At 43.2% G+C, this 22,150-nt stretch overlaps 1 protein-coding gene across 1 annotated transcript in view; it reads left to right on the top strand.

The window, feature by feature from the left end:
- The first annotated feature begins 16,416 nt into the window (after nt 1–16,416).
- The window catches only part of CLIC5 (chloride intracellular channel 5), a 117,783-nt gene continuing 112,049 nt past the window's right edge, over nt 16,417–22,150 (top strand). Inside the window, exon 1 of the mRNA XM_084622430.1 lies at nt 16,417–16,989. Coding sequence (XP_084478556.1) covers nt 16,495–16,989 — 495 coding nt within the window. The 5' untranslated portion in view covers nt 16,417–16,494. The remainder of the gene's footprint in view (nt 16,990–22,150) is intronic.

The following is a 22,150-nucleotide window of genomic DNA, read 5'->3' as shown; positions in this document are numbered from 1 at the left end:
GTTAATGAAGATGTTGAACAAAACCGACCCCTGGGGCACACTGCTTGATACCGGCTGCCAACTAGACAGCGAGCTGTTGATCGCTACCTGTTGAGCCCAACGATCTCGCCAGCTTTCTCTCCACCTTACAGTCCATTCATCCAATCCATACTTCTTTAACTTGCTGGCAAGCATACTGTGGGAGACTGTATCAAAAGCTTTGCTAAAGTCAAGATCTATCGTGTCCACCACTTTCCCTTTATCCACAGAGCCAGTTATCTCATCATAGAAGGCAATCAGGTTGGTCAGGCGTGACTTGCCCTTAGTGAATCCATGTTGACTGTTCCTGATCACCATCCTCTCCTCCAAGTGCTTCAAAATGGATTCCTTGAGGACATGCTCCATGATTTTTCCAGGGACTGAGGTGAGGCTGACCGGTCTGTAGTTCCCCAGATTCTCCTTCTTCCCTTTTTTAAAGATGGGCACTTTATTTGCCTTTTTCATCTGGGATCTCCCCCGATCACCATGAGTTTTCAAAGATAATGGCCAATGGCTCTGCAATTACATCAGCCAAATCCCTCAGCACCCTTGGATGCATTGCATCCAGCCTCATGGACTTGTGTATGTCCAGCTTTTCTAAATAGTCCTTAACCTGTTCTTTCACCACTGAGGGCTGCTCACCTCATCCCCGTACTGTGTTGCCCCGTGCAGCAGTCCGGGAGCTGACCTTGTCTGTGAAGATCAAGGCAAAAAAAGCATTGAGTACTTCAGTTTTTTCCACATCCTCTGTCGGTAGGTTGCCTCCCCCATTCAGTAAGAGTCCCACACTTTCCCTTACCACCACCTTGTTGTTAACGTACCTGTAGAAACCCTTTTTGTTAACCTTCACATCCCTTGCTAGCTGCATCTCCAATTGTCCTTTGGCCTTCCTGATTACACCCCTTCATGCTCAAGCAATATTTTTATACTCCTTCCTAGTCATGTCTCCAAGTTTCCACTTCTTGTAAGCTTCCTTTTTGTGTTTAAGCTCACCAAAGTTTTCTCTGTTAAGTGAAGCTGGTCACCTGCCATATTTGCTCTTCTTTCTGCACATCGGGATGATTTGTTCCTGTGCCCTCAATATCGCTTCTTTAAAATACAGCCAGCTCTCCTGGACTCCTTTTCCCCATCATATTAGCCTCACAAGGGATCCTGCCCATCAGTTCCCTGAGGGAGTCAAAGTCTGCTTTTCTGAAGTCGAGGGTTTATATTCTGCTGCTCTCCTTTGTTCCTTTTGTCAGGATCCTGAACTCAACCATCTCATGGTCACTGCTGCCCAGGTTGCCACCCACGTCTACTTCCCCTACCAATTTTTCCCTTTTTGTGATCAGCAGGTCAAGAAGATGATACTGCCAATGATACTGCCAAGAATGACCTTGAGTGGATCACTGCGGACTACGTGGCTCTGGGAAGAAGGATAAAGGAGTTTGAGGCACAGGTGGTGTTCTCGTCCAACCTCCCCATGGAAGGAAAAGGCCTGGGTAGGGACTGTCGAATAGTGGAAGTCAATGAATGGCTACGCAGGTGGTGTCGGAGAGAAGGCTTTGGATTCTTTGACCATGGGATGGTGTTCCATGAAGGAGGAGTGCTGGGCAGAGACGGGCTCCACCTTACGAAGAGAGGGAAGAGCATCTTTGCAAGCAGGCTGGCTAACCTAGTGAGGAGGGCTTTAAACTAGGTTCACCGGGGGAAGGAGACCAAAGCCCTGAGGTAAGTGGGAAAGCGGGATACCGGGAGGAAGCACAGGCAGGAATGTCTGTGAGGGGAGAGCTCCTGCCTCATACTGAGAATGAGGGGCAATCAGCAGGTTATCTCAAGTGCTTATATACAAATGCACAAAGCCTTGGAAACAAGCAGGGAGAACTGGAGGTCCTGGTGATGTCAAGGAATTATGACGTGATTGGAATAACAGAGACTTGGTGGGATAACTCGCATGACTGGAGCACTGTCATGGATGGTTATAAACTGTTCAGGAAGGACAGGCAGGGCAGAAAAGGTGGGGGAGTAGCACTGTATGTAAGGGAGCAGTATGACTGCTCAGAGCTCCGGTACGATACTGCAGAAAAACCTGAGTGTCTCTGGATTAAGTTTAGAAGTGTGAGCAACAGGAGTGATGTAGTGGTGGGAGTCTGCTATAGACCACCGGACCAGGGGGATGAGGTGGATGAGGCTTTCTTCCGGCAGCTCGTGGAAGCTACTAGATCGCATGCCCTGGTTCTCATGGGTGACTTTAATTTTCCTGATATCTGCTGGGAGAGCAGTACAGCGGTGCATAGACAATCCAGGAAGTTTTTGGAAAGCGTAGGGGACAATTTCCTGGTGCAAGTGCTAGAGGAGCCAACTAGGGGGGGAGCTTTTCTTGACCTGCTGCTCACAAACCGGGAAGAATTAGTAGGGGAAGCAAAAGTGGATGGGAATCTGGGAGGCAGTGACCATGAGTTGGTTGAGTTCAGGATCCTGACACAGGGAAGAAAGGTAAGCAGCAGGATACGGACCCTGGACTTCAGGAAAGCAGACTTCGACTCCCTCAGGGAACGGATGGGTAGGATCCCCTGGGGGACTAACATGAAGGGGAAAGGAGTCCAGGAGAGCTGGCTGTATTTCAAGGAATCCCTGTTGAGGTTACAGGGACAAACCATCCCGATGTGTAGAAAGAATAGTAAGTATGGCAGGTGACCAGCTTGGCTTAACGGTGAAATCCTAGCAGATCTTAAGCATAAAAAAGAAGCTTACAAGAAGTGGAAGGTTGGACATATGACCAGGGAAGAGTATAAAAATATTGCTCGGGCATGTAGGAATGAAATTAGGAGGGTCAAATCGCACCTGGAGCTGCAGCTAGCGAGAGATGTTAAGAGTAACAAGAAGGGTTTCTTCAGGTATGTTGGCAACAAGAAGAAAGCCAAGGAAAGTGTGGGCCCCTTAATGAATGAGGGAGGCAAGCTAGTGACGGAGGATGTGGAAAAAGCTAATGTACTCAATGCTTTTTTTGCCTCTGTCTTCACGAACAGGGTCAGCTCCCAGACTGCTGTGCTGGGCATCACAACATGGGGAATAGATGGCCAGCCCTCTGTGGAGAAAGAGGTGGTTAGGGACTATTTAGAAAAACTGGACGTGCACAAGTCCATGGGGCCGGACAAGTTGCACCCGAGAGTGCTAAAGGAACTGGCGGCTGTGATTGCAGAGCCATTGGCCATTATCTTTGAAAACTCGTGGTGAACGGGGGAAGTCCCGGATGACTGGAAAAAGGCTAATGTAGTGCCAATCTTTAAAAAAGGGAAGAAGGAGGATCCTGGGAACTACAGGCCAGTAAGCCTCACTTCAGTCCCCGGAAAAATCATGGAGCAGGTCCTCAAAGAATCAATCCTGAAGCACTTACATGAGAGGAAAGTGATCAGGAACAGCCAGCATGGAATCACCAAGGGAAGGTCATGCCTGACTAATCTAATCGCCTTCTATGATGAGATTACTGGTTCTGTGGATGAAGGGAAAGCAGTGGATGTATTGTATCTTGACTTTAGCAAAGCTTTTGACACGGTCTCCCACAGTATTCTTGTCAGCAAGTTAAGGAAGTATGGGCTGGATGAATGCACGATAAGGTGGGTAGAAAGTTGGCTAGATTGTCGGGCTCAACGGGTAGTGATCAATGGCTCCATATCTAGTTGGCAGCCGGTGTCAAGTGGAGTGCCCCAGGCATTGGTCCTGGGGCCGGTTTTGTTCAATATCTTCATAAATGATCTGGAGGATGGTGTGGATTGCACTCTCAGCAAATTTGCGGATGATACTAAACTGGGAGGAGTGGTAGATACGCTGGAGGGCAGGGATAGGATACAGAGGCACCTAGACAAATTGGAGGATTGGGCCAAAAGAAATCTGATGAGGTTCAATAAGGATAAGTGCAGGGTCCTGCACTTAGGACGGAAGAACCCAATGCACAGCTACAGACTAAGGACCGAATGGCTAGGCAGCAGTTCTGCGGAAAAGGACCTAGGGCTGACAGTGGACGAGAAGCTGGATATGAGTCAGCAGTGTGCCCTGGTTGCCAAGAAGGCCAATGGCATTTTGGGATGTATAAGTAGGGGCATAGCGAGCAGATCGAGGGACGTGATCATCCCCCTCTATTCAACATTGGTGAGGCCTCATCTGGAGTACTGTGTCCAGTTTTGGGCCCCACACTACAAGAAGGATGTGGATAAATTGGAGAGAGTCCAGCAAAGGGCAACAAAAATGATTAGGGGTCTGGAACACATGAGTTATGAGGAGAGGCTGAGGGAACTGGGACTGTTTAGTCTGCAGAAGAGAAGAGTGAAGGGGGGATTTGATAGCTGCTTTCAACTACCTGAGAGGTGGTTCCAGAGAGGATGGTTCTAGACTATTCTCAGTGGTGGAAGAGGACAGGACAAGGAGTAATGGTCTCAAGTTGCAGTGGGGGAGATTTAGGTTGGAGCTTAGGAAAAACTTTTTCACTAGGAGGGTGGTGAAACACTGGAATGTGTTACCTAGGGAGGTGGTGGAATCTCCTTCCTAAGAAGTTTTTAAGGTCAGGTTTGACAAAGCCCTGGCTGGGATGATTTAATTGGGGATCAGTCCTGCTTTTGAGCAGGGGGTTGGACTAGATGACCTCCTGAGGTCCCTTCCAACCCTGATATTCTATGATTCTAAGAGCATGGTCCCCAGCTGGTTTGTCCAACACTTGCACCAGGAAGTTGTCCCCAACACTCTCCAAAAACTTCCTGGGTTGTCTGTGCACTGCTGTATTGCTCTCCCAGCAGATGTCAGACCCCCAGGAGAACTAGGGCCTGTGATCTGGAAACTTCTGTTAGTTGTCCAAAGAAAGCTTCGTCTACGTCATCCTCCTGGTCTGGTGGTCTATAGCAGATGCTCACCACGACATCACCCTTGTTACTCTCGCCTCTAAACTTAACCCAAAGACACTCAACAGGCTTTTCTCCAGTTTAATACTGGAGCTCTGAGCAATCCTACTGCTCTCTTACATACAGTGCAACTCTTCCACCTTTTCTTCCCAGCCTGTCCTTCCTGAACAGTTTATACCTATCCATGACCATTCTTCAATCACGTGAGTATGACATGGTCCATCTGGCTCGGTATCCTGTCTTCTGACAGCAGCCAGTGCCAGATGCTTCAGAAGAAATGAACAGAACAGGGAAATTAATGAATGATCCATCCCCTGTTGTCCAGTCTCAGCTTCTGGCAGTTACAAGTTTAGGAATACCCGGAGCACTGGGTTGTGTCCCTGATCACCTTGGCTAATTGCCATTGATGGACCTATCCTCCCTGAACATACCTAATTCTTTTTTTAACCCAGTTACACTTTTGGCCTTCATATCTCCTGGCAACAAGTACCACAGGTTGATGGTTGTTGTTTGAAGTACTTGTGTTTATTGTAAACTTGCTGCCTATTAGTTTCATTGGGTGATCTTAATTCTTGTGTTATGTGAAGGGGTAAATAACACTTTCTTCTTTTTCTCCACACAATTAATGGTTTTATAAACCTTTACCATATCTCCCCTTAGTCATCTCTTTTGTAAGATGAATAGTCCCAGTCCTCATATGGAAGCTGTTCCATACCCCTAATAATTTTTGTTGCCCTTCTCTATACCTTTTCCAAGTCTAATATATCTTTTTGAGATGGAGTGGCCAGCACTCCACGCAGTATTCAAGGTGTGGTAAACCACAGAAGTGTATAAATCATCCCAGGTGAATTCAGATAAAAATGATAAATAGGTTGAATGTTGGCAGCTGCTCAGACTTTAAAAAAACACGCAAAAATCTTGATTTGAATCTGACATAGTGATAAGTATTTATGTACATGAATTACTGCATGCCCATTTTTCAGTAGAAAAAGAATATGTCCCTTATAAGTGACTTTACTATATTCTCATAAAAAGATATTTGCCATTTTATAGCATAGAAATTTAAGGGAGTGGGAGAGTATGCAGAAACAAGAGGAGGGAGCTCCCAGCCCTTTAACCTATTTAATCTTTGTATACATTTTCCTATTTTTCATACAAACCAGGCATTTTACCAGCCTCTAGCATACTCCTTAAAGTAGAAGCATTCTATTTATACAATGTTTCAGAGTTAAAAGGATATTCCTATTGGCTTTAATTCCACAAAGCACTTACTCATGTGCTTAATCTTAAATGTGAGTAATCGCATCCCTGTTCACCAAAACATTTAAGCATGTGCTTAACTTCCAATAACTTGAATAGGATTTAAGTCCACTTTACTTGCCCAGTTTAACCCCTATGAAAGGCAGCATGCCTTGACTATATATACTTGTAAAATGTCTTAGCACTTGAACATCAAACCTTAAATACTGGTCTAGACAAGACCTTTAAGACCCATTTATACCACAATGACTTCAAAAATGAGTCAACAATAATATTTATTTTGTTTTTATTTATAAAAACAAGGAACTAGCAAGCCGTGTCCCTTTTGTCACCAAGACCACTTTGCTTGTATGTTGTGTTCACCTGTTTAGATTGCAAGGGCTTTCAAGAAAGGACTGTCTTTTTCTAAATCTGTAGAGCACCTAACATATATTTTAGTGCCACTGCAATAAAAATAATAATACTTTTGTCTCAAAAAGCTCCGTATAAGGGTCCTGGTGTTACAGGTGCTTTACTTCATCCATTTGCAAAAGATATGTTGGTTACAAAATACCTCAGTGCTTGGCTAGACATATTAAGAAAATAGGAGGGACTGCAGGCTGGGAACCACACTCCATTAATGAAAAACAATTCCTAACTAACTTTTGATTTTGGTTCAAATAAAAACAAAATGTGAAATTTTACCAGCTCAGACAACTGCATTAAATTTGTTCTTAAATTTCAGGGAATACCATCTCCTTAAAATCACACATTTCCTTACTACTATTCTGTTACTAGTAATAATTAGATTGCTATAACTGAACTTACAGAAAAATATGTTTTCCTCTACATTTTTTCAGTTTATTTTATGCATTGGGCAGAGCTTTGTGTATAGTTATTTCTATATTTCCCCCCCTAAATAGTCTATTAGTCAGTTTACCCTGGTGTTTGTGTGGATCTTGCACACAGCTGAGGGGAGAGAAAACACAAAAGTATTAGAAAATGTGATTTATGAAACCATAAAGTGGCAGGTGTAGGACCTGCAACTATTTTTAATTTAATTAAATTGATTAGATTTCAAGTTGAAAGTGTCCCTTTAATCTGAAGAAATAAATGTAAAAGGAGAGGAACTCTACCCGCACAGGTCCTCCCACTCCCTATAAAATGGTATTCCTAAGGTCACATGTGTATGGCTGTCCGTGATATTTTACAATGACATAATGATATCTCCTGTGTTCTCTTGTGGCTGTATAGTCCGATCTGCAAGAAGCAAGGTCATGAGTAAATGTCACACAAGAATGTGGAGACTCCTGCTGAACACTTGGCATGCATGATGTTTGGCTCTTTTTTCAATCCATTTTTGGCATTTGTGGGGCCAGGGATGAGGGGTTTGGGGTGCAGGCTGCCCCGAGGTTGCAACGGGGAGAGAGAACTCCCCCCAAACTCTCCCTTCCCACCGCAGCACCTGGGGTGGGAGGGAGGGGTGCCTCTCCCCGCCACGGCAAGTCCAGGCTGGGGCTGATTTGGTGCCACAGGAGAAGCACCTCTCCCACGACTGCCACACGGCTGAGGCTGGGTTGGGGCCAGGGGAGGGGTGCCTCTCACCCAACTGTGGCACGTCCGTGACTGGGGTGGGTTGAGGCTAGGGCGTGTGGGAGGGTTGGGGCTAGGGCTCTCCCCCCACAGCCCTGAGCGCTTGCACGGTGCTTAATAGGTTGCTGCGTGGCTGAGCAGCTTAGAGGGAACTTAGGTTGGAACCTACTCCTGCATCCCAACCCCCTACTCCAGCTCTTCACCCCCTCCTGCACCATAACTTCCTCCCAGAGCCTGCACCTCTGCCCTGAGCCTCCTTCCATAGCCTGCAGCCCACACCTCCTCCTTCACCCCAGCCCTGAGCCCCCTCCTGCATTCCAAACCCCTCATCCTGGCCCCACCCCAGAGCCCACATCCCAGCTGGAGCCCACATCCCCTCCCAAACTCCTGCCCCAGCTGTGAGCCTGTCATAACCATACAGCTAAGGGTAGCCTAGAATTCCTTCTTACCTGTAAGGGGTTAAGAAGCTCAAATAATCTGGTTGGCACGTGACCAAAAGGACCAATGGGGAAAGAAGATACTTTCAAATCTGGGGATGGGGGGGAAGGCTTTGTTTGTACTCTTTGTGTGTGTGTTCTCTTGGGAAGCAGAGAAGCACCAGGTCAGAAAACTACTCCTCCTATAAACCATCCTAAAGTGAGTCTCAATATTGCAAAAAGAGTAAGTAAATAAGGCAGGGCGCATTAGATTACCTTTTGTTTTCAACTTGTGAATTTTCCCTGTGCTAAGAGGGAGGTTTATCCTGTTTTTTGTAACTTCAAAGTTTTGCCTAGAGGGGAATCCTCTGTGTTTTGAATCTGATTACTCTGTAAAGTTACCTTCCATCCTGATTTTACAGAAGTGCTTCTTTTACTTTTTTTTCTTTGTAATAAAGTTCAGTTTTTTAAGAATCTGGTTTACCTATTTGGTTGGTATGTTATTCTCAAGCCTTCCCAGGAATGGGGTGTAGGGCTTGGGGGGATATTTTGGGGGAATAGGGATGCCTCTCCCCACCACGGCAAGTGGTCCTTTCCCTGATTTTTGTCTAAATCACTTGGTGGTGGCAGCATACCATCCAAAGGACAAAGGATTTGTGCCTTGGGGAAGTTTTTAACCTAAGCTGGTAGAAATAAGCTTAGGGGGCTTTCATACAGGTCCCCACATCTGTACTCTAGAGTTCAGAGTGGGGAAGGAACCCTGAGAGAGCCTCTTGGCTCCAGCCTGGAGCCCCCTCCTGCACCTCCAATCCCTCATCGCCAGCCCCACCCCAGAGCCCACACCCTCAGCTGGAGCCTTCACCCCCTCCTGCACCCCAACTCCCTGCCCCAGTTTGGAGCTCCCTTTGGCATCCTGAACCCCTAATTTCTGGCCCCACCCTGGAGCCCACACCCCCAGATGGAGCCCTCACCCCCTCCCACACTCCAACCCCCTGCCCCAACCCAGTGAAAGTGAGTGAGGGTGGGGGGAGAGCGAGCAAAAGCGAGAGGGGGGATGGCATGAGTGGGGTGTGGGGCCTCTGAGAAGGGTCAAGTCGGAGCCTCTGAGAAGGGATGGAGCCTCAGGGAAGCAGTGTTGCTGGAGTGTTCGGTTTTGTGTGATTAGAAAGTTGGCAACCCTAGGCAGGATGCACAGGCCATCCTGAGCTGTAACACTCTCTCAGCCAGAAATTGCTCATCTATCACACACCGTCCAAAAAAGAAGCCTTCTCAGGACTTGTGGATGCTCTGGATCTCTGAAAGTCAGAACACTTATTTTGGTGCTTAAGTTTAGACATCCATATTTGAACAGTTTGGCTACATTATATAGTATTTGAGCGGGTGGCAGGGCAGGGTGTGAGGGCATGGCATTTTTAATCTTTGTGGAAGTGGACAGTGGAGAGACAAGAGAAGAAAAATATCTTACAGTAAGCAGAACTTGGTGCTGCTGGTTATGCTTCCTGTCTCATGGGAGGTTACAGTGATGGACAAAGATCCTGGTCTTCATGTGATGTTTAATGCAAGGTCAGTAGTGAATAAAACCTCAGCCATTCACAATTTGATAAGAGATGAGGCACTAACCTTTTATGTACAACCAAGACCTGGCTGGATGATACTGCAGAATCCATTTACGTGATATTGTTGTCAGCCAGGCATCTGGTGCAGTGTGAATCAAAGCAGGATCATCAAGGAGTCAGTATGGCTGTAGTGTTGACATCCAGCCTAACAGGTAGGGAGATAAATATAACATTATTGAATTAAGTTTAAATATTTTAGGAGTTGATTGTATTAAACATGCAAATGTTTATTATTGTAGCTTTGTATGGAACTTCTTCGGGAGGAATACAGGATTAATGTAATCTCTGGGAAGTATTGTGGGTTTCAAAAGACTGTGTTGAACAACGTAGCAGACATGAATGATCTCTTGGGACAATATATGTGAAGTGGAATTCCTAGGCAGTTCTTGGGAGGACGGGGTTGCAAATTCCCACCTAGAGACTTAGTCTTTGAAGCTTCACCCTGAAGGGGGAACTTTTGTCTTCGGATCACCTGTTACATGAGGCTCTTCAAAGATAAACTGTATAAAGGAGTAAATGTACTCCTGAGGTGCTTGTTCTGAGTTGAAGCTGTGATGGATTTGTGACCACAGGAAAAACCCCTGTGTGCAATTTGAAGTACTAATCACTAACCAAAGCCCTTGTTGGTGTGAGAGGGTGATCTCTGGTAAGCTTATTAGCATGCGTCTAGGTTCTTCTATTTTTTTAAAATGTTTTCTTTTTAATGCTTTTACTTTAAGAATAAATGTGCTTGCTTAGAAAGAGCTGCATGGTAGCTTAACTGTGGCAATTATACTGTGTACCATTTCTGAGTAAAGCAGGCTGACTTAGGCAGGCTGACTTCCTTGGAGGGTCACAGTATAGGTAGGGAACTGTGTAGTCTGGAAATACCCTGGTCAGGAAGGATAGAGACATGGATAATCACCCAAGACTGATGACAATGGGGAAGTCAGGAGCCTAGAATGGGTGCCCTTCCTGAACCAAGGAGGGAGGATATAGGTGCAGGCCCCCTGAATTATGACAGTAATGAGCCCCCAAATTAGGTCTAACAGAATGTCAGAGTAAAAAGACTGTCCTTGTCTCAGAGAATTCGTAGTCTAGGTTCTGACAAGATGCAACAAGTTTCTGTTATCAAGAACCTAACATATTATTCTTATTTCACTTCCACTGCATGTAGAGCCAGAATCTTCATGGAACTGTTTGCAAAGATTCCTAGATCTTTTTCTGGAAAAGTTTCAAAACTCAAATAGAAAAACTATGGAGTATCAGGTGAGTATTAAGAAAAATAAATTCACTGCAGATTTCCAAAGGCTTGGAGAAATTTGAGCTTTCATATAATACTTTGTAAACTAGACAGTCTAAATAGCCATCAAATGTCACAATTCCACTAGTGATGGCTGTGTCGAATGCAAATTAGGTGTCCAATCCTGTGAGGTGCTGAGATCCTCCAACAATTACTGCAATATGTGATCACTGAGCATGTTCAGCATCTTCCAGTTACAGGCTCCAGTTTTCACTGAATGTTTCCAAAAATGTTGTTTGCCTCATTTTAATCATTCATTTTCCCAGACCTCTCCATTTTCAGTTCTGACTTTTGCTACTATTACCTTTTTAAAATGTTGGGCTAGATCATTTACTGATGTAAAGCTCCATTGACTTCACCAGCTAAGGATGTGGCCCTTTACTTTTACTTTAGTAAGTTCCTCCTAATGCATGAAAGTCTGTCCATTGTAGTGCAAGGGAAAAAAAAATTAAGGGCTGCAACAGAGTTAAAATTATAGTTACCCCCCGAGTGACCTTACAAAAATACACCCTAAGTAGCTTCTCTCTTTGTACATATGAAAGGGCAGATCCTCAGCTAGTTTAAGTCAGAGTAACTCAGTTGATTCCTGTCTCTGATTTTCTTGTCTTTATCTAGTTAGTAATGTGGGCTGCTTCATTATTTCACATTGATTTTTTTGTATATGAATAATAGGGCATTTAAAATAACTAATTTAGCATTTCAGTTATATTCCACAGACTGTTCATAGAACACTGGAGTAAGTGAGAGCGTTATCAAGCCCCTTTGTTGAACACTCTGTGGGCCAGATTCTGATCTCAGTGATAGTGCTGTAAGGTGAAACTCTGTGTCCAGTGGATTACAGTGGGATCAGAATCAAAGGGAGGGTGAAGACAGTGCAAAGAGGAGCCACAAAAAATATTCAAGGACTGGGAAAAATGCCTCAGAGCGATAAACTAAACAGATGGAGCTCCTTCAGTTTATCAAAAAGTATCTTGATTACAGCATATCTTTTATAGAGAGAAAATGCTGGTAGTGATGGGCTCTTTAATACAACAGGCACAATGGGAACCACTGTCTGGAAGTTTAAAGGCAGACAAATTCAAATCAGAAAAAAGCACACCTTTTTAACAGCAAGGTTGATTGACTATTGGAACAAACTACCAAAGGAAGTGGTGGATTTTCCATCTCTTGAAGTCTTCAAGAAGATACACTTTAATTAAACACACATTATTGGCTCAATACGGGGATAACTGGGTGAAATTCTATAGCCTATGTTATACAATAAGTCAGACTATATGATCGAAAGGTCTGCTCTGGTCTAAAAAATCTGTAAATCTATGAAAAAATACAGTACCAGGCTTGTTGAGTCTGGATGGTCTAAACAAGCAACTTAGCCTGCCTAACGTATATTATCTCAAAGAAAGAGAATGAATTAAGAAAAGAAAAATACTTTTTTACCCATTGAAAATTTTACCCATTGATGATGATTTCGTTTTACGCATACTAACTGCAAAATCATAGTCAGAATCATTTTAGTTAATTTGACTTTTCAGTGTATTGGAACACAAAAGTTTGTAGTGAGGATAAAGCCGTAAGGTGAAACAGGAGTCTGTTTTTCATTTCCCAGATTTATTTTGAATAAATACTTTCTTAGATGCAGAGAGGGCCAGATTCTTCACTGCTTTGCACCTTATGTAATCCTTTACACTGTGCAAAGTAGATATAAAATGCTATCAGATCAGAATAGCATTCTACACCCATTTTGCACACACTTTGCATGGGTATAAATTGTACACCAATTTTTGATAGTGAGCTTTTGGAGGGCAGGAACTCTCATTTATTATATTTGTACAGGTCCTGGCACACTGAGGCCCATCTTGGTTGTGACCAATATAAATGTTAAAAAATAATAATGAATAAAAAGCATAAATAACTAAATGAAGTGCAAAACAGTGGAGTCAAGTCCAGCTCTTCCAGAGGAATGAAGCTGTGTTCTGTGCAAGCACCGGGGTGGGGAAAGAGAAGTGGTAAAAGTGATTTTATTATTGAAAAGTATGAAACACCAAGTTTCAAACTGTTGCATAATATTTGTATTTTACCTGCCTTCTTGTTCATTTTCAGCAGGTGCTGCTACTTGCTGCAATTGCTTTCTCTGCAAAAAACTGATCGTGGTGATTTAGGTCTCTGGAAGCTGCATGTTGGTTCTCCTCTAAAGCAGTCATCAGTGGTGATGATAGATTTTCTTTTTTCCCTTCTCAGTGATTTTTAAGACTGGGTGGCAGCAGGGAGAGAACAAGAGAAGCATTTTGATGGCCTTAGAGGATCTGATCCTGCAAGCATATGGTATCTCTTGAAATCAATGGGAGTTATGCCCAGAGAGCGCTTACAGCATGAAGTCCTTCATCAGAGAAGTCTTTGAACAGCACAGGTTAGACAGCAAAGTGAATCTATGTTCTTGAAAAGCTTGAAAACACACAAAGCATTTTCTTAAAAGCAAGAAATTTGCAAACCAAATAAAAATGTCATACAAAACCAGTGGGCTCAGCTCCTTCCCATCCCTCCCAGGTTCTTTGGGCTGTATATAATAGAATAACAAACAAACAAACAAGCTCTAACAAAGGTCCAAAAAGTCAAGAAGGCATATTAAAGAGAGCGTAAGTTTGGAGAAGGCTGGACTGAGGCAGCTGTTGTAGGGCAACACATTTCATTCCACAAGATGAATATGGAAAAAGATGCTTCTCCTGCAAAGCCTTTTAAAAATGTTACTGTTGAAACAACATTTCTGAACTCAACTGCAACTTTCAGGTGCTATCTCTCCATCCCCACCCATCTTCCCCTGAGATACACCTTGGGTTTTATAAGGTGGGGGTGGATCCACACAGTATGCTCTATAAAATTTGGAGGGATAAAGAAAACAAGTCATAAGGCATGACCCTACTTTCCTCATGCACCCAAACGTTCCATTTAAGTCAATGGCTGTGTTGGGTGTGCATTTGAGACCATATCCACTGCTCTAGTGCTCAGCCCGAGTCGCAGATTTGTGTGCTGGGAGAGATCCAAATTTGCCTGAAGTTGCCCTGCAGAAGCATCTTAGCATATCTGCACTATGTGTGAAACCAGCGGAAGGTTTCATATAGCAGAAGATCGTCTGGCTTTAGCAACCATTTCCTGGCCCTTCTTATTCAGGGAGCTCTCATGAAGGTGAGCTCTTGTGCTGTACAGTGTACGAGACTCCCTGCTTTGAATTCAGCCCTCTTATAGAGTGCAAGTGCACCACTTTCACCACCAGGGGGACCTCCACGTTCATAGAGGAGGAGACAAGGTGTTTGCCTAGGACTGTGGAATCAGGCCCTTAATAAAGTTTTTTGGGAGCTGTGTTGAATTCAGAGCCCATCAAAATGTCAGTGGTGCCAACTCATGATTGTTTTGCAATATCTGGTGTGAGATCTTGGCTGCGTTTAATGGCAAAGCTCCCATTGACTTCAGTGGAGCCAGAATTTAACCCTTCATCTTTTATCTGAAGCCGCAGGTCCAGCAGACAAATGATTATTCAAGAATTTCAGCTTTCATTTAAAAAATGTACGTTTCTAACCTTCATGATGGCACAGAAAAGCATGAAAACAGGACCCATTAGCTTGTGAAGTTTGAAAAACAGAAAGTAAATCAAAAGAACCCCATATTTATTATTTTAAAAGCTCATGATTTGTAAGCCAATCTCATGGTTATGGGAGCCTGACACATGATTTTTGATGATGTTTGATCTTTTAATTTGGATTTGAGAAGATATTCAAGCAATGTGCCAGTTACACATGGAAACAGTGAAGGGGAAATGGGCTTTGTTCTGCTTACTGACATTGCTTGTGGATCAGGCAGGATTACGTGAGTAACACACTGAATATGAATTATACATCCCTGAAGTCCTTAGTTTGTGCCTATCCAGTAAAGTAATCATGTGTCAAGGTATTTCATTGTCTTTCTGTTATTTAACTCTATCTGTGTGGAATGGTGTTAGTTCCAGATAGGGAATGCAAATTCCACTTGCTGCATTTTTATTGTCTATATAAAAATTAAACATAGGTAAATCAGAATGATTTAGGTGATGAATCCAGCTGCCTGTAGGTTTAAAGGCTGCTACACTTTTGCGGTTTGACTTTTATTTTTACTTTGATAGGCTGAATACAAAAATAATGACTTTAATCCACAGCCTCCGGATCTCAGGGAGACAGCATCTGCTGCGCCACCTTTTGACAGGGGTGTGGTGGATGCACCTCTTTGTTCTGTGCAGAGATGGGTGCGGTATAAGTTCTGCTCTCCCCCCCCCCCCGCCTTCCCCAGTCCCTCTGGGGAATCCGCCACTGGTTGTAGCAGTCAACTCGGAGAAGCACAGGGACTTCACTGTGCCAAGTCCTTGCTGGGGGTGCAGGAGGAAAGGTTTCCTTGAATCTTCTCTCCTTCCTTACCCACCCATGCAAGATTGAATGCAGTTGAAGCCTTAAGAATAGGAAGATAGTCAAAGTGCAGCAGATGCATGAAAATGAGAGATGTCTTAATCCAATCACTAAATCTATATTTCCCCAAACTTTGGAAAGTTCAACTCCAGATCCAAACTTCATGACTTGGGCCCTCTCTAAGAAAAATGGGCGTATAAAGAACCTGGATATAAATGGCAGATACATATAATACATTTTAAATGTAATATAATAACACTTAACACTTACGCTTTTATTTCTAGATTTCAAAGCAGTTTACAAATATGGATACATGTTGTTGTCTCCACTTTACAAATAGACAAGTTAAGGCAGGCAGAAGTGAAGTGACTTGCCGAAGATCAAATAGTGTGTCAGTGGCAGAGCCTGGAAGAGAATGCAAATCTCAAGATAACCAGTCTGGAGCTTTATCCTCTGTGGTGCTACTTGAATTTATTTTTCAGTAATTGATTCTTCCCTGGCCTGTGATAAACCACTGAAGTGTTGCAGCTTGTTTACATTGGTGGTGGTATTTTGTGATCAGAGGAGTAGGTACCCTTGCTTTTCACTGATGCTCAGAAAATCAGTTCAGTGAGATCTACGTCCCATAGGCTTTAAGCAAAGTATTCCCAAGGTATATTAGACTTTCAGATAAAGACCAGTGTTTACTTCACAACTGACTTTTATTGTTCTCTGGTAATTGTCTGAGTTGGATTCATTGTATGTACTGAAGTCTGACTAAAATATATTCGGAAGAGCAAATGGTGATTAAATATAGTTGCAAGTGCTCTGAGCCAGGAAGGAGTTAAAAGTGAGCTGCTCTTATCTTTGACTTCAGTGAAATATAGTTTATTGATTTAAAGCTCTCCGTAAATGATTGTTGGAAACCTTTAATGTGTACCAGTGCATTCAAAAAGCACACCACAAACACTGCTTCCTTTTAAACAGTGTTTATCTGTTGGCACCTCCAGCCCCTCAAGATACCAAAACAAAGGCAAAATCCAACCAGCCAGCATGGAAAATGTGGGCTTTACCACCATCTATGAAAATATAGAGAACACTGGCCTCTATGAGATTCCTGATTCAGAGGAAGCAAAAGAGGATCATCTTTATGAGCAAGTCCATGAAGACTCAGCATCTCCTTCTTCCACCACCACTCCAGAAAGCATGGACATCAGCTGTCAGGAGAGCCCAGAACACAGCCGCAGTAATTCTGTCTCATCTCAGCAAGCAGCTGATGGTGAGGATGGTTCCGCTTCCTCTCAGCAAGGGGCTGAAGAGGACCAGCATCGCCAGGAAGAGATGGAGATGATGAGCCCAAGGCCCAGTGACGAATCTGTAGAAAGGATGGTGTTTGGAAATAAAATCCCATCTCCTACTGGATTCAGTCTTCGTAAGAGCCCGGGCACTTCCCCCACCTTCCCAACTTTCACCAGATTTCCAGCTAACAACAACTTAGGAGAAACTGACAACTTTCAGAAGGAGTGTGAGATTTTCCTCTTTGTTAAGGTAAGGGCTTGTGCTCCTAGACATGTACAGTAGCATTAGAACCAGAATCAATCCAAGTATCCTCAGCCTCACTGAAGTGTGCGCTAAAGTCTGCCCCCAGCTCTGCTGCTGACATTCTGCATGAAATTGGGCAAGTCACTTATCCTCTCTGTGACTCCCTTTTTCCATGTAAAATGGGGATAATACTGCTTACCCACCCATGTGTATTGGTTTTGTGATCTTTGTATGAAAAGTGCTAGAGAGGCCTGATCCAAAGCCCATTGAATCAATTAAAAGACTCCTATTCAATGGGCTATGGATCAAGAGCTATACATATTAATATTCTAAAGGAAAACAAATCTTCAAAATGAAGAGCAGCAGGGAAATTCTTTCCCATGTTCATCTTTGGAACAGATCCAACTTATTTATTACAACAAATTGGATTAAGTTATTTCTGTGATGCAGATTTAAAGTGCCTATTAGTGAAATTCAAGTCAGGTCTGAATCACTAGGGAGTCAGTTTCACTCTTTCCCTTGTTGAGTTTCTAAATCACATTCACCTAAGCTCTTAAATAAATGTTGTACTTTCCTTCAGAAAAACCTCTCTTTACACCTCCTTTCTCAATATTGATCAATCCCAGTGACTTCAATGGGACAACTTGGGGAGTTACCCTTATCCATGTTGAATATCCCATATCAGAATCTGGCCCTAAGTGACCTGAATATTTTGAAAGTAGAATATGAGTTTGTGTTACCACTAATGCTCTCAGCAATTTTAACGTTTGATATTGAGCATATTAAGTAAGAACATATATAATGACCTTTGCATTGATGTGAGATAGTGAGAGGGAAAGGATTGTCTTTTACAGTCCCCATCAGATAATATGGTATTGCGGCCTCTCCTTAGCTGAGGTCGCAATCAGCTGCCATTACAAAGTCCCTATGCCTTTGGCTTGCAAAATTAGTTTGGCTGGGAAATTGCCATATTTTCTTAGAGGATAAAGGAGAATACTTCTGGACAACATAAATGGATTAATCAAACTGTTTTCCACCTACAAGGCATTAAAATACTATGATTTGAACATTTTTCTTTTGTTTAATGTTCCTATCTCTCCCACTAGTTAAAAAATGTTTTGTTACTGTCCCTCCAGTTATCCTAGTTATACAGTTAAATCCCCTTGAAAATTCATGCACTGTTAATGATTTTTATTCATAGATTTTTAAGGCCAGAAGGGACCATTAGATCATCTGATCTGAACTCTCATATAACAGAAGGCCTCCGAATTTCACCCAGTTACCCCTGTATTGAGCCCAATAATTTGTGTTTGACTAAAGCACATCTTTTAGGAAGGCATCCAGTCTTCATTGGAAGAATCCAGCACTTTCCTTGTGGATAGTTTTGGGTCCACTTTTTGTTCCCATTGATGCAAAGAGGCTTTTGCCACTGATAGCAATGGGAGCAGGCTAGGGCACTATGTGTGAGAGCAAGTTGTCTTCTGTTTGGTTACTGCTTAGAAAGAACATAAGAATCCATCTGTACTGGACAGCTAACAAATATCTTCCTTTACCTCAAGTGGCAATGGCTCATAGTACTTGATAAGAAGGTGTTTATTATGTGGACGCTGTAAGATTTTATGATGTCCTTTCTCATTCATTTCCGTGCTTATAAGTGCTTAGGTTTGTAAACAATGTAATAGTTAAGTATATTTTGTTTCCTTAGGAACTTTAACAGGGCTTTTAAACATTTTTGGATCTTGGAATTACTACTATTTGTCCCTCAATTTATTCTTATCCTCATTGTTCCAAGAGCCTTCGCCTCTGCAGCTTGTGCCCTTTTTCTCTCCACTTGTTCAACTCTCCATCTCATTTCAAATCTCAAGCTGAAAACCAATCTTTCCTTCCTTATCTATACTTTGCTCACTTCCTTATATGAAACTTACAGGTACTCTGTGGAATATTTTGGCATACAAGTTGCATGGAAGATGCTAAAAACCCTATTGTAGTTCAGATTTATACATGTGAAATTCAGCTAATCATTAGCACGGCTGATTAAGCTGATGCCAGGAGCGAGTGGGATTCATTCAGAAGAACAAAGGGGCTGATTCTCTTCTCACTTGCTTCTGTGTAAGTCAGGAGCAACTTCATTGAAGTCAGTTAGTATAAAACAGTTATAAGTGAGAGGAGAATCTGGACTAATGAACCTGAACTTAAAAAAAAAAAGACAACCCCCTAGCCCCATGAACCAGATCATCTCTTATGTGGAAATTATCTGAATCAGGGACTGGAAACTCTGACCCAGATCATTCCTTCCCATGGTAAAACCTCTGGAAGAAGGCTTTAGAGGAGAAAATCTCTGCAAGGATTCCCTGGTGGAAATCCCTCCACATCATCTCGTGGGATGGTCAGTTGTACTGGGAATCAGTGCAGGAATCAGGGGTATCTGCAGAGGACCAGGTCCATCCTCATAGTTGCCCTGTTCATGTGAACTGGCTCTGGCCCCTGGTGGCTCTTCAGCTCCCCGGCAATGTTGCTCCAATAGAGCTGTGTTATGCTATACAAAGCACACAGGATCTTTTGCAAGAGAGAAGGCAAATACGCCATATTTATTGAAAATACAACAGTTAGCATATGCTTTTCAGTCACACACACACACGTACACCTCATGCACGCAGTCCTGCCAGTTGATGTTTTTATAGTTACCAGTCTGTTGTAGCTCGAGTCAATCTAATGGCCAGTTAGACTGAACACGAGTGAGGAGCTGGGCTCTGTCAGTCGTGATCTGATGCTCTGAGGTTTTGGCAGACTGAACCCAGAGTTTCATGGCAAAACACCCCAGCTTTATACTTGTAAATTCCCATTTGAGTCCATGCATTTTGCAATATCATCCTGTAATAATTAGTCCTTAAGTGGTGGTAATCTTGGGGTTTTCTGCTGTTATCATTTGATGGTTATTGTCAGGCTTTCCATCATTATCTCCTATTGTCTTGCCTTTGGGGGTGATTGCCTCACCTCTGAGGCCATCAATGCAGCTAACATGTTTCGCATCGGATACAATGGATGTTTTCTGATGTTTCCAAGTCTCTCACTTTTTCTTGACCATCTGGACATGTGTGATGGCTTTCACACCTTATTTTTTCTGATGCATGCATTCCTCATTCACACAAACAATCTCTCTCAGAGAAGACAGCAGTATTTTATATTCAGCAGAATACATTGTAAATTAAACTTCACTAAATCTTGTGGTCAAAACAGTTTACATTGTGGCTCAGGCCTCTAACATTCCTTTAATCTAATTAACATAGACACAATACAAGATCCTGTCTCTTACTCACTAAACTTTAAACCAAAGAAATGACTAGAGGGCAGTTTATAATGCATATAGGAAACAAGATCCCAGTCTCAGACAGTCATTCCTTTCTGTTACTCGAAAAGGGTGACTGGCAGAATTAATTCAAAGTTTACATCAATTTTTATAGTACAATTATAAAATCCTGTCCCTATAGCTGTGCTAGCTGGCACTACCCCCTACCCCCCCCCCCCCATCTGCAACCTCCCCTGTGAGAGTGGTCACCAGGCTGTATTATCTTTTCTTCCTAAGCAAGATGGAGCCAGAGAGGAGCCAGCTCTGGCCCCAGTTCTCCCGCTCTTGCCTCCAACTGACTCCCCAAAGTGGAGCAGAGTCCCACAGAGTACATGCACAGGTTTCAGAGGTGGTAGTTGTTTCCTACCTTTCCATGCAGGAGAAGAGAGATCTGCACACAGAACCATTGTGGATGGTTGGAAGGGGAATGATTAGGATTTCTATGTGATTCATTCAGGGAGCTTCCCTGGTGTTTTTCACTGCTATGTGGGTGAGGAGAATGGCAACTTAAAAGGGTTCAGAGTAACAGCCGTGTTAGTCTGTATCCGCAAAAAGAAAAGGAGTACTTGTGGCACCTTAGAGACAAAACAGAACGCCACTAGCCGTCACCTTCAGCCCCCAACTAAAACCCCTCCAACGCATTATTAAGGATCTACAACCTATCCTGAAGGATGACCCAACACTCTCACAAATCTTGGGAGACAGGCCAGTCCTTGCCTACAAACAGCCCCCCAACCTGAAGCGAATACTCACCAGCAACCACATACCACACAACAGAACCACTAACCCAAGAACCTATCCTTGCAACAAAGCCCATTGCCAACTGTGCCCACATATCTATTCAGGGGATACCATCACAGGGCCTAATAACATCAGCCACACTATCAGAGGCTTGTTCACCTGCACATCTACCAATGTGATATATGCCATCATGTGCCAGCAATGCCCCTCTGCCATGTACATTGGTCAAACTGGACAGTCTCTACGCAAAAGAATAAATGGACACAAATCAGATGTCAAGAATTATAACATTCATAAACCAGTCAGAGAACACGTCGATCTCTCTGGTCACACGATTACAGACATGAAAGTTGCGATATTACAACAGAAAAACTTCAAAACCAGACTTCAGCGAGAGACTGTTGAATTGGAATTCATTTGCAAATTGGATACAATTAACTTAGGCTTGAATAGAGACTGGGAGTGGCTAAGTCATTATGCAAGGTAACCTATTTCCCCTTGTTTTTTCCTACTCTCCCTCCCCCCCTCCCCCCCCCCCCCGATGTTCTTGTTAAACCCTGGATTTGTGCTGGAAATGGCCCACCTTGATTATCATACACATTGTAAGGAGAGTGATCACTTTAGATAAGCTATTACCAACAGGAGAGGGGTGGGGGGAGAGAAAGTCTTTTGTAGTGGTAAACACCATTTTTTCATGGTTTGTAGGTATAAGAACATCTTCTGTATTTTCCACAGTATGCATCCGATGAAGTGAGCTGTAGCTCACGAAAGCTTATGCTCAAATAAATTGGTTAGTCTCTAAGGTGCCACAAGTACTCCTTTTCTTTTAACTGAAAAGGGGTCTCCACCTAAAGATTGGGAAAGCATCTTTCTCTCTTCTGCCACCTGTGATTGTTGCAAAATAGACTTCCCCTTCTGTCATCTCCATTACATTTAGGAGCTGAGCCCTTGGACAAACAACAATGGATACTTAATAATAGACAATGTTTCTAATACAGCCCACCAAATCCCAAGGTTTCTGTGCACCAATATATTTTAGAACAAATGAACTATTTATGAAATGATAAAGCATGATAAAAT

Source organism: Lepidochelys olivacea (assembly GCF_965140295.1).
Source record: "Lepidochelys olivacea isolate rLepOli2 genome assembly, chromosome: 3".
Taxonomy (NCBI): Eukaryota; Metazoa; Chordata; order Testudines; family Cheloniidae; genus Lepidochelys; species Lepidochelys olivacea.
This window is presented reverse-complemented; position numbering and strand designations above follow the sequence as displayed.